The 13,530-nt window shown below is 38.4% G+C and overlaps 1 protein-coding gene across 1 annotated transcript in view; it reads left to right on the top strand.

Moving 5' to 3' along the window:
• The first annotated feature begins 7,304 nt into the window (after positions 1-7,304).
• AHR (aryl hydrocarbon receptor) overlaps positions 7,305-13,530 on the top strand; it is a 50,368-nt gene continuing 44,142 nt past the window's right edge. Inside the window, exon 1 of the mRNA XM_079931175.1 lies at positions 7,305-7,505. Coding sequence (XP_079787301.1) covers positions 7,441-7,505 — 65 coding nt within the window. The 5' untranslated portion in view covers positions 7,305-7,440. The remainder of the gene's footprint in view (positions 7,506-13,530) is intronic.

Here is a 13,530-nt window from a genome sequence, read left to right as displayed (position 1 = left end):
TCATAGTGGCAATTATATATTTATTTGTATAACTACTTGTATAACTTCTCTCTCTCATTAGAATGTAAGCTCTAAGAGGCTAGGAATATGTCTGGTACCAGCACCACATCCCACGGTCTGGTATATATTATAGAAGCTAAAACCTTGCTGGATGAAATGAATAACTGCACATACTCTGACAGAATAAGGTTAGCATTCATTTCAGTTCTTTTTTATTGTAAAACAGCTGTTATTTATAGTAGCATTCCTAAAACTTATTTCTTTTTCTCGTAACATTTAGCAGGAAAAAAGAACCCACAGATATAAAGCTGCATCGTAAACCTCAGAAAGTAATCTCACCTAAACTAAATAAAAGGCTAATGCTGCTTTGGAAAAGGCAGTCAAATATTCATAAACTCTTAGAGGCAAATTAATTTTATAAGAAAAAGTCATGTTTTGGAAGGTGTGATTTTATTTTTATCTTATTTTTAAATTAATTTTTATTGGAGTATATTTGATTTACAATGTTGTGTTAGTTTCTGCTGTACAGCAAAGTGAATCAGTTATACATATATCCACTCTTTTTTAGATTCTATTCCCATATAGGTCATTACAGAGTATTGAATGGAGTTCCCTGTGCTATACAGTAGGTTCTTATTAGTTGTAGTGTGTATATGTCAATCCCAATCTCCCAATTTGTCCCTCCCCCCTTCCCCCATGGTAACCATAAGTGTTTTTCCTACATCTGTGACTCCATTTCTGTTTTGTAAATAGGTTCATTTGTACCATTTTTTTTTAGATTCCACATATAAGCGGTATCATATGATATTTGTCTTTCTCTGACTTACTTCACTCAGTATGACCATCTCTATCCATGTTGCTGCAAATGGCATTATTTCACTTTTTTATGGCTAATATTCCATTGTATATATGTACCACATCTTTTTTATCCATTCCTATGTCAGTGGACATTTAGGTTGCTTCCATGCCCTGGCTATTGTAAATAGTGCTGCAATGAACATTGAGGTACATGTATCTGTTCGAATTATGGTTTTCTCCAGATATATGTCCAGGAGTGGGAATGCTGGATCATATGGTAGCTTTATTTTCAGTCTTTTAAGGAACCATACTGTTCTCCATAGAGACTGTACCAAGTTACATTCCCACAAAGAGTGCAGGAGGGTTCCCTTTTCTCCACACCCTCTCCAGAATTTATTGTTTGTAGATTTTTTGATGATGGCCATTCTGACCGGTGTGACTTAGTATCTCATTGTAGTTTTGATTTGCATTTCTCTAATAATTAGGGATGCTGAGCATATTTTCATGGGCCTTTTGGTCATCTGTATGTCGTCTTTGGAGAAATGTCTATTTAGATCTTCCACCCATTTTTTGATTGGGTTGTTTGTTTTGGGTTTTTTGTTTGTTTTTTGATATTGATCTGCATGAGCTGTTTGTATATTTTGGCAATTCCTTGTCAGTCATTTCATCTGCAAATATTTTCTCGATTCTGTGGGTTGTTTTTTCATTTTTTTTGTAAACATTCCTTTTCATGATTTTTAAAAAATTTTTACTTATTTATTTATTTCATTTATTTACTTTTGGCTGCATTGGGTCTTTGTTGCGGCACGCAGACTTTCTCTAGTTGCAGGGAGCAGGGGCTACTCTTCGTTGAGGTGCACAGGCTTCTCATTGCGGTGGCTCCTCTTGTTGTGAGCCACAACAAGGCTCTAGGTGCGTGGGCTTCAGTAGTTGAGGCTCATGTGCTCTAGAGCCACGGGTTGAGTAGTTGTGGCACACAGGTTTAGTTGCTCTGCAGCATGTGGGATCTTCCCAGACCAGGGATCAAACCCACGTCCCCTGCATTGGCAGGAAGATTCTTAAGCACTGCGCCACCAGGGAAGTCAAGTCTTTTCATTTTGCTTATGGTTTCCTTTGCTGTGCAAAAGCTTTTACGTTTAATTAGGTCCCATTTATTTATTTTCGTTTATATTTTCTTTTTTAAAAATACATTTATTTATTTGTTTTTATTTTTTGGCTGTGTTGGGTCTTTGTTGCTGCACGCAGGCTTTCTCTAGTTGCGGGGAGTGGGGGCTACTCTGTTGTGGTGCATGGGCTTCTCATTGTCGTGGCTTCTTCTTTCAGAGCATGGGCTCTAGGCACGCAGGCTTCAGTAGTTGTGGCACGCAGGCTTAGTTGCTCCGTGGCATGTGGGATCTTCCCGGGCCAGGGCTAGAACCCGTGTCCCCTGCGTTGGCAGGTGGATTCTTAACCACTGTGCCACCAGGGAAGAACTCGTTTATGTATTCATTACTCTAGCAGGTGGATCAGAAAAGATCTTGCTGTGCTTTATGTCAGAGAGTGTTCTGCCGATGTTTTCCTCTAAGAGTTTTATAGTATCAGATCTTGCATTTAGGTCTTTAATCCATTTTGAGTTTATTTTTGTATATAGTGTTAGAGAATGTTCTAATTTCATTCCTTTACATGTAGCTGTCCAGTTTTCTCAGCACCACTTATTGAAGAGACTGTCTTTTCTCCGTTGTATATCCTTGCCTCCTTTGTAATAGATTAGGTGCCCGTAGGTGCATGGCTTTGTCTCTGGACTTTCTATCCTGTTCCATTGATCTATATTTCTGTTTTTGTGCCAGTACCATACTGTTTTGATTACTGTAGCTTTGTAGCAGAAAAAGCCATGTTATTACATAAAAATTGCTCATAGAAAATTTTAAAATTTTAGCAAAGGCCACAAACCACACTTTGAGAACCATGTTCTACAGTGGTGATATTAGAAGTAGAAGATGATAGTTTCTAGAAAGTGGCAACTCATTCTTTTTTTTTTTAAATGGCATTCTACTACAAAGCCTGATTTTATTGACATAGTAAACACAAGTTTTAAGGGAAGTGCATGATGTCAGTATTAAAATGAAATGAATTCTGAAAATCTTATTGATATTCTATTTTAATATTCTATTTTAAATATTCTATTTTAATCCTATTTTAATTTTATTCTATTTTAATCCTGAAAATCTTATTGATATTCTATTTTAATCCTGCTATAAAGATCAATTAGTAAAATAAAGTCAAACAGAATCCTAAAGTCAAACAGGAAATAGGGATATGGAAGTAGGACAAAATAAGATAGCAAAGGATTATATTAAATAACTAACAACCTTAAAAAGGGTGGACTTTTTTTAAAACAGTAGATTAAGATTGATTTATGGGATTTTGTACATTTAGTATATCCCTTTTCTGAAAAAGCACTTTAAGGTACAGAATCAATAAATTATGTTTTGTTATGCATTTTTCACCCTTAAAGTTCCTATGCAAGGAGGAAATTATTTGTTTACACTTTATACATTTTAGACAGAATGGCTCTGGATAATAATACAGAGATAGGGAAATAAAAGAGAAGGTAAGATAAAGATGGTTGATTCTGTGCCCTTGGAATTGCTAATCCATAAACAGCAAACTCCCCTGTATGCACTGTCTTCTTTGGGAACTCGTTCCACCTTTTGCCTTAAACTAAAATCTAGTTCTCCCCAAGGCTATCAGCTCCCAAATGGTGCCTAATTATTTTCTTTCATCACATATACGGGATATAGTGTTGATGTCCACCTAGTTCCCCATTGCCATATCCTGGATCACTTTTACCTTACAGTCTTGTAAAATTAAAATAAAACAAAAACCATCACCCACAAAACACACCTGTCCCTTTGTAGGTCATGCTACCTCCTCATCACACCTTCTTTATCTTTCTGATCCAAAATTATCAGCCTTCTCTATCTCACCCACCACTCTTCTGTCCCCCAGCTTATAGAGTAATGTTCCTCGAACTTTATGTACCTTTGAATCACCTGGGCGATCTTATTAAATTCAGATCCTGAGTCAGTAAGGACACCCAGAGATTCTGCATTTCTCATAATTCTCATGAGAAGCTGTGGACCACTTCGAAGAGTAAAGCACTAGAGGGGCTGTTTCTGTTATTATCAAAACTACAGTTATCCTAACTCCCCCTTTCTGCTTTGGCACTCTTTCCCTCCTGCCTTTACTATTTTTAGTATCAGTTCTTCTTCTTAATGTTCTTTGTCATTTTTACGCAGTCAATTTCAATCTCTCTCTCACCTCTCTCTCATCTGCTTAAGTACCACCCACTTAAAAAAAAAAAGAAAAAGAAAAAAATCCTAATTTAACCCTTTACTCCCCCTAGCTGCCATCCTAGGTCTCTCACTTTCACAAACTTTTTTAAAAAAACAATTGTCTGTGTTTGCCAATGTCACCTCCTCATCTCCAATTCAATTCTGTTCCCACTTCCGTGTGATTTGTAGGTCCATTAGTCCACCAACGGTGTTCACTAAAGTTACAAATTACCCCATTTTGAGAAGCCAAAAAGGACATTTCCAGTTCTCATCTTATTTGAACCTCTCAACAGCATTCAATACTGTGAACCACTCTGACATTTTTCCACTTTGTCCTCCATGACAAAAGTCTCCTTATTTTCTTGTTACCATTCTAGCAACTCTTTTTCAGTTTTACAGCACCATAATCTTCTATCCAGCAATTAGATATTACATACTGAAGTTTTTTGGTGCCCAGTCCTCCTCTTCTAGCATACATTTGCACCCCACAACCTTCATAATCTCTTCTTTGTCACTTAAATGCAGATGATTTCTGAGATATTCTCCAGCTCACACATCTTTGAGTTACAAACCTATATATCCTACAGCCTACTTGACACCTTTGATGTCTCAAAGGTACCTCAAACATAAAAGATCCAAGCTAAATTAATAATTTCCCACCAGCACATGCCATTATTACATAGCCTGATACATAGTCCAAAAAGCTATTATTGTGTTTTTGACACACCCTCTTCTGTCACTGTCATATATTCATCCTTTCCATCTTTCAAGACCTCCTCAAATTCTGTGGAACCTATTCACTTTTTTTCCATCTACACTATCACCTCCACCCTTGTATCAGTAATTGTCATCCCTTGGCTGGGCTACTGCTAATGGTTTCCTAAGGAGTATCATTTCCATTCCTTTCTGCTCCTCCCTCTTTTATCTGTTCTACACTCTGCAGATATGGTGATATTTTGAAACACAAATTTGATCATTTGTGCCCTTCTCCCCTGCTCATCCTGAACTTGTTTTAGTCCATCATACTACTTACCAGGCTCCTTCCCACTAAACGGATGTTGCTTGTACTATTTCATTGGCTTGGAATGCCCTTCCCCTCTTTTCTCCTAAGACTTTATCCTTCAGACCTCAACTCAACTGTCATGATTTTGCAAACGCTTATCCTTGTCTCAATGACTAGGTCAAATTTCTCTACTAGAAGACCATACTGAATCGTGTACTTCTCCATTACAGTATTTCCTGAGAGTATGGTACTTTTCTGTTTTTGTTCACCATTGTCTCCTCAGTACTAGAACAATCATGGCACACAGGCATTACCCTCAAAATATCTCTTAATTGAATTAATGTGTGGAGGGGGTAATTATCCACAATATTTGGATAGGAATCGCAAATGATATGGCATTTGAGTTGGGCACTCTCGGTGTTATTATTGAAGAATAAGGTGGAGGAAGATGAATTAGGGACGTTGCTAAGCACAAAATTTAATAGTATTTGCTGGAATATTTAGATGTAAGTGGTAGGGGAGTTGAAGATGTTTCATAGGTTCATTGGAGAATGGTTGAGCCAGAGACAGAACAAGGTTTCAGCTAAAGAAAATGATGTTCAATTTATCAATGTTCTGAATTTGAGGTAACAAACTCACCAGGTGGAAATGGTTTGATGACATTTTGAAATGTAGGAATAGATATGGTGTGAGATTTCATCTAGACATCTTAGTCTGGTTGCCCTTCTGCTCCTGACAAGCAAAACATACTCCTCTCGTCATCTATTTCCTTATCTATTCTTTCTTTTTTTTTTCTCTATCCCACTGTCACTTCCCTGGACTTTTACCTGGACTACTTCAACGAGTCCCTAACTACTCTCCCTGCATCCAGTCTTGCTCTCCTGTAATCTAGTTTGCACTTTCATTCCAGAGTGACTTTTCCAAGACACCAGAATGTCATTTTCCTGCTGTGGATCCTTTTTTGTTTCCATTGACTGCAGAATAAAATCTGGACTCTTGATCAAAGCTTTATGATTTGATCCTAGAATTCCTGAATTTCACTTCCAGCTCCTCTCTCCAGCCATACCAGACTACTTATCCTCAAATGCCTCCTGCTGCCTTTCTTCCTTTCTACCTTACTGAAATCTGACTATAGATTAACAAAGTTATTCTGGCTGGGGAAAAAATACTATACTGTCTAGTATGGAGACAAAAACCAAACCCAAACAAAAAGACAAGTAAACGCCTAGCCTTCAAGTTCAACTCAGATGTGGCCTCCTGAAGATTTCTTCTTGAGGAAAATTTATAGTTCCACTGGTTTTCTGCCAGCTCAGTGTAATTCTTAGCCCAAAATTAGCTGCATCACTGTCTCCTACATAGGTGAATTTAAGCTCACTATTTGGCATTTCTATCCTAGAGACTGTCTAATTACAAAGCGTTTGGCTACACATAATTTGTTGTCACACGTCTTTCTGGACTGGAAATGTGTCCACAGATTCCTTCCCTTGACCTCAAGAACATGGATACCGGGGGTGGGGGAGGGGGGTCATTACGCCTTGCGTCATCACGTGCCGAGAGGGTGGGGCCCTCAAGGGAACTGTAAGGAAGGGCGGAGTCAAGTAGAATGGGGCGGGGCTCCTAGGGGGCGGGGCCTCGAGAGGCGGGGCCACGAGGCGGGGCGGGGCCAGAGAGGAGTCGGGGGCGCTTCTGCCATTCAGCCGGTGCAAGCGGCGGCGGGAGGCAGCGCCTGTCGAGTACCCTCGACGCTAGGTTCCGAAAGCGTTACTGGGACCACCGGCTCAGACCAGAGGCAGACGCGTGGTCGAGCGGAAGCTGGTGGCACCGAAAACGGCGGCCGGAGTCCGAGCTCCAAAGGCGGGAAGTACCCGGGATCGGGGAAGCCCCGGGAGCAGCGCGGCGTCGCCTCCTTTACCCAAGGGGCCGCGGCGACGGTCACGGGGCGCGGCGCCAGAGCGCGCGACCCAGGCTGGGATTCCAAACAGGCGGCCCAGGCTCCTCCTCCATTCGGGCCGCCTCACCTGCGGGCAACGCTGCGCCGCCTCCGCCCGTATAGACGGCACCTGCGTCGCCCGGCTCACCGGTCTCCGCCCCTCGACCGCCGGCGCCAGGCCCGGGCGGCGCACTTGGACTCGGGGCTGCGGGAGCCAAGGCTCTTGGGGTGCGGCGTCTTTGCCACCGCCCAGGGAGGGTGCAGGTGGAGCGGGCGCGGCTGCGTGGAACCCGGCGCCGGCCGCCGCCGCTGCCGTCGTCCCGGTCGCCGCCGGGTCCCGGGGACCGGGCTGTCCGCGCCCGCGCCCGGGGAGAAGCCGCCGCCAGCCGCGCACCATGAACAGCAGCAGCGCCAACATCACCTACGCCAGTCGCAAGCGGCGGAAGCCGGTGCAGAAAACGTGAGTGTCTGGTGCGCGTCCTCGGCGCGGGGGTGGGCGCTCAGGCGCGCAGGTGCCGGAGGCCGCCTCACCCGTGCCCACATCCCCGCGGCCTGGTGATTAGGTCCTTTCCCCACGCAGTCCGTGGAATCGCGATTTGGAGGCCGGTCGAGAAACCCAGGCCTTGGGTTTTTCCGTGTTTAAAGATTGCATTTAAAAAATTGTGCCCCCCCGTTCCCCAGTCTCCAGGGCACGCGCACCCTCGCACCCCCACCCCCCACCCATTTGTAGCACTGTTCACTGTGCTATGGTCCTAATTTGTTGACAGCTCTGGTCTGCCCTGTGGGGCTGGCTGGTGGATTAGTTAACCTAAGCCCGTCTTGAAATCCCCTTTCACATTTAATATCCTCCTCGGTTAGGTTAGAGGACGGTCACTATGCTCACTCCTGATGGGGGGAGATGCTTTTAGGAGCTAAACACGTGCTGTCTGCAGGAAAGGGAATGAGTGTTTCTGAAGGTATTTTTTAGTCCGGTGCAACTGGCTTTCTGTTGCACTCTTTACTTATTTGGCAGTAATTTTGTAGCACTCAGCGTGAACGCATCGGTACAATGTATAGAGATGGTAGCAGTTTTGAGTGAGTGTAGTAGCCAGAATACAGTAACGGATTTGTATTTTCAGTCACCTTTTGGGGGAGCTTTCTTATCACTTTGGGTCTGTAAATGATTTGGAGCTGGAATTATTGAAACAGACGTTTTCATTCTTAGCATCATTCTCTAATTCCCTTCTCCCTCTACTTCCAAGTTTAGTCAGTTCTGATAGATTACAAACTTAGATTTTTTTGTTTGTTTGTTTTGGTGGGATATTTGTGTGAGATGGCAAATACTTTTTTTTTTTTCAGAAAAAAGAAAAATCCGTGCTTGAGACAGATTTACTTTTGTGAATTGGCAGTATTCATGTGTTTATTCCTAATTATTATCCCTGAGTTATTTTACTTCACATTTTTCAAACTTTCATAAACAACTTTCAGAACACATTAAACAGTTCCTCAGAACAAATCAGAAGTGTGCATTTGGCTTAGAACTTAATTTAGGTCACTAATCCAAACCAGAAAAATAACAGTTTAAGATTAATATTTAAGACCAGTTTAAAAGTTTAATTATTCTGGAGTTTTAATTTCCTTTTAGAATTTCAGTGATTATAGGTCTTCAGATCTAGACTTGGCATTAACAGAGGATATTCATCTATAAATAGACTGATTAAAATTTGGAAGACTTATCCTGCAGTGTGGCCGACATTAGGAATACTGCCGAATCAGCAGTTTTTGTCTTGGCAGTTCTGTTGACATTGGTTTTCAATACTTGCGTTTTATAGAGTGGTTTCTTATATTAAAATGTATTTGTCTAATTTGACTTTGTCCTTAGTGGTTATTTAAAATTGAGAGGCGTCACAAACGCTTCTATGTATTTATTAATACACTGGTATACTTGGCATTATATATAATAGAGTTATCATAGGTTTTATGTATATGGTCAGATAACCTGAAGATGCCCCTGATGGATTTTTAAGTTACTGCATTTCAGTCAGTGTGTTACAGAAAGACCTAGATGACTTTAATAGAATGCTTTAATTTTTATTCATCATAAAGTTTAACATCTTTGGCTTCTCGTTAATGTTTTATTAAAGATTTTTCCTTTAAACATAGTACTGTACATTTTATTTACGTAAGATGTACCTTTTATTATTTTATATTAGCATTTTAATATACTCTCTAAGATGTTAGTATATTTGTATTTAATAATCTCTAACACAATACAACTAAAGCGTTTCTACATTCACCCTTATTTTATTTAGTTAGTATAAATGTTTATCAGATCTTTATTGAGCATCATGCATTGCTTTTAATCATATAAATGCCTTAAAAGGTCACTGCTCCATAAGAAAAGCCTAGTGCTGGCATTTACAGAATCACATGAAATTGTTTATAAATTGTTTTTACCAGAATGAAAAAATGGTTAACTTAAAATGCAGTTAATCAAAGTCCATTTTAAGAATGGGGCCATAAACCCAATATTAAGTTTAATGTGTTTTTTTAGTTAAATTACTAGTTTGTGGCTAATAGGCTCTATAATATGTTGGCACATTGTCAGAAAAATTCATCTTGTTTGAGCTGAAAATGTTATTGAGATCTATTTAACTTTGACCCCTTAAGTCAGCCATTGTATCTTAAGGAGAAAATATGTTGTAGCATAATTATAGGACTGTTAAAAAGATGGCCATTTAAATATACAATTCCATAAAATTTTGGAACCAAGTGTGTGACATACTTTGAACCTGAAGCTCTTCCAATCTTCAATGGAATTTATTAAACGGGATCAACGCCCCCTAGTGGCAAAGTCCAACGTTGAAAATTATCTTAGTACGAAATATATTTTAAACGTGTTAAATTTAATCCCGCTAAAGTATCTTGTACATAGTAGACACTCAGTAAATGTTTCTTTTCTTTCCGGAGTAATGAAAGCTAGAAGATTAAAGGATATGAAGCAACCTTGCATCTGATCCATGTTCCTAAAGAAATTTTCAAAGATACCCTTAGGAATAGGTTCTACTGTTTCCTTACGTGTTCCTTAAAATAACCCTGCTCAAAAAAAAAAAAAAAGAAAGAAAGAAAGAAAGAAAAAACAATTTGTTTTTACTTAAATCCTCTTCTTGTTTTATTTTCTTTGGAGATGAAAGCCTTTTTGTACATTTCTTTAATTACTTTGCTGCATGAAGATAGGTGAAAAGCACACTATTGAATTAAATAGAGTCTGGGTTTCTTTTCCCCTAATGATAATAACTTTGGATGTATTTTTGTAGTTTTTAAGTTCTGTTAATACATAAAAAGTTTTAGTGGTACTTCAATTTACCATATTTTTAGAAAATTAGTGCTGAATATTGGCAAATAATAGGTGTTGAGTAAATGAAATCTACACTTAAAAATGATATCAGTAGTGGTGGTGATCAAGCCAGCCATCATGAAGTGTCAGAGTTAGAAATAACTTCTCAGCCTTAGTTGACCCTTTTTACTTTGTTAACACACTAATAACATTAGTATAAAAGCAGTGTCTTCCTTGCTATGTTTGCTAAATTGCTATTCATTCTATTTAAACCTAATGAACCTCACTTATACAATACCTACTTAGTTGAATAAAATTATGTTTTACTGAAAATGTTTGATATAAACGTACTATGATAAAATTTCCTAAATAGCTTCTAAAATAAAAATATAGGTATTTTTAGTTACATAATTGTTTCTCCACTGTTGTTTTTCTTTCAAATAAGCTTTGTTCAGATAGTTTATACATAGTGACTATAAAGGCTCTCACATATTGGACCTATGAAATAAGTAAGTGAAAGTGATTAGTTATTGGTAACATTTATACAAATAAATGGTGTAAAGAGGAAACAGTGAGCACTAGTTGAAAAAGCGCTAGTTCTAAACTAAAATTGAAAAAGCACTAGCTCTAAACTAAAAGATGAGGTCTACTTTTCTCACTTGTATAGGTCTTGGCAAGTGATTGACCAATAAGGCAGGCAGTCAACACCTACATTGCCACTCTCACAACTAAAATTAGCAGAAGAAGAGTATTTTATAAGCTTTAAAGACTTCTAACAGAAATATAGATTCTATTTTTAAATAATTTCAGCTTACATTATCACAGAGCAATCAATTCTCCTGTGAAACAGTAAGAGGCAGTATATGATTGCATTCTCAATTGTGGGTAATGAAATGTGCTACTCCACTGGTGAAAAAACTTACACAGTACATGCTTATTGGTGCATATAATTTACACACTTACTTAGAAATTAGTACCATGCAAATCTTTAACAACAGTACCTTTCTACTTCCACTCTTCTTTTAAAATTGATATTTTTGCATACTGGTTTTATATAACAAAAAACTACTGTTTGTTAGTACTTATTGTGACATAAGCATGCACTGTGCTTTACAGACATCATTTTATTTCATTTTTGTAATAGTTGTATGAAAAGGTATTATTATTTCAGCTTTCCAGATAGGGACCTGAGGTTCAGATTCAAAATTGTTAGGTAGTAAATGAAAGGATGAGTTTTAATATCAGATTCCAGGTCTTTTGGCTCCAAAGCTTACGTTCATTCCAACTTCGCAGTGCTGCCCAGGTAAGTTCAGTGATGCATATGGTACACCCACATACTAGGGATTTCCTTAACGCTCACTGTTTCTTCTCAAATAGTGTTCTGAATAAATTATTTCCCTTTGCCCATACATGATTTGTGCTTGCTTGACTCCATACTTGCATTCATGCCCTTTCTTCTTAGAGTCTTTTCCTCCTATTTTCATTGATGTGCTAGCTACCTGCCCTCCTTTAAAACATTGTTTTCAGTGGCTGCATGGTACTCCCTTCTGTTAAAGCTCTGTAATTTATTTTGAGGCGGAAATTCTGTTATTTCCAATCTTTAAATATTTCAACTAGTACTTCAGAGAATACCCTTGAGATATGTGAATTTCTATGTAAATTTTTAGTTCATTCCTTAGGAAAAATTCCTGTAAGTGGAAATTTGGGTACAAAGATATGATATACTTTTACGGTTGAGCCAGATATTATGCTCTGAAACATGCTGTCAAATTACTCTGCAAAAAATTTCCATTCCTATTGGTAGTCTGTAGGAGCGCCTATGTCCTTGCATTTTTGCTTTAAAAATATTAATTGTCAACTTCATAAGCCAAAAAAAAAATGGGGTAGATAATGGAACTTCTATGTTGGGATTGTATGTGTGGAATAATAGTGAGTACATTTGCAGATTTTTCTACTTGAGATGTCCTTTACATACTGATTTTCTTTGTCTTATGTTTTTCAGTTGTTTTTCAGTTTGCTCTTTTACCTTATTTTTAATGAAATACTATTTTGAAAAGTATTCGTTTTAAATAACACATGCACATGAAAAAGTCAATAATGTGTATAATGTTATCTTAAGTTTAGCATAGTAGGCATTATCTGTTGATGTTTTATTGTGATAGTTATGGTTATTAGTGCTATTTAATCTCTCCTCATCCTCCCAGTATAATTTTATCACAATTTTGGATTAAATTCACATGCAGTGATTCCTTAATTGTAAGTATTGTTTATTGCTGAGTTAAGTAATATACTATGATTACATTTTCTTTTCTGTTTTCCGTTGTCATTGATTTCACTTTTTACCTAATTTTCATCTTCATGTTATTTATATCTGGGTTTAGCTGTGTCTTAGGTTTATCCAAGACGGATTTTGTGTTTCTATCTCTGTTTTCCTTGTTTGGCATGATCTTCCAGAGAGAAGGGTAGTTGCAGAAAGCCATGTACTCTGCCATCATGAAACTGGAAGTGATTTACCTATCTTTAAGACCTGATGTAGAAACCACATTTCCATGAAACCTTCCCCCACTACTCTACCTGTATGTGAGCTCTTACCTTCCTGAACTCTCCAGCATCACTTTTATGGCATCTACATTATTGAGCAATACATTATGTTTGATTTTTGGCTTGTTATAGAATGTATCTCCTCCTAGTAAGAAAGACGAGCTCTGTAAAGATAGGTCTACCTTTTATTTGTCTTTATAGCAACCAGAGCTTCCTAGTACCATATACATAGTAGGTATTTGAGAATATTTACTAATTTAACAATTGGCCACCAGTTAAAATTTTTCATGTTTTAGTGATGTATTCTCTGTGGGTTCCAAGGGAAATACAAAGAAAAAAAGTGTATATTTTAAAAAGAAGAGGAAAAAGGGAACATTCTTAATGATTTTTTTCCAGGATTTTGGAAGTAACAGTGATTTCTAGGGCATATTTCATGTACCAGTTTTCATTGTTAAAGTCTTGTGCTAAAGATTATATGCCGTTTGTACCTCATCACCACTCCTTAAGCATAGCAAAAGAGGGAAAGGGAAGAACCCATCACAATTGTAGAGCGGCTGCAGGAGAGTGACTGAAGAATTCAGACTCCTTACGAGTAACTGCCAGCCAGAATTCTCCGAAGGTTTTGTAG

The sequence above is a fragment of the Stenella coeruleoalba genome (genome assembly GCF_951394435.1).
Source record: "Stenella coeruleoalba genome assembly, chromosome: 9".
Lineage (NCBI taxonomy): Eukaryota > Metazoa > Chordata > Mammalia > Artiodactyla > Delphinidae > Stenella > Stenella coeruleoalba.
Note: the sequence above shows the minus strand (reverse complement) of the source record. Positions and strands in the feature narration are given on the sequence as shown.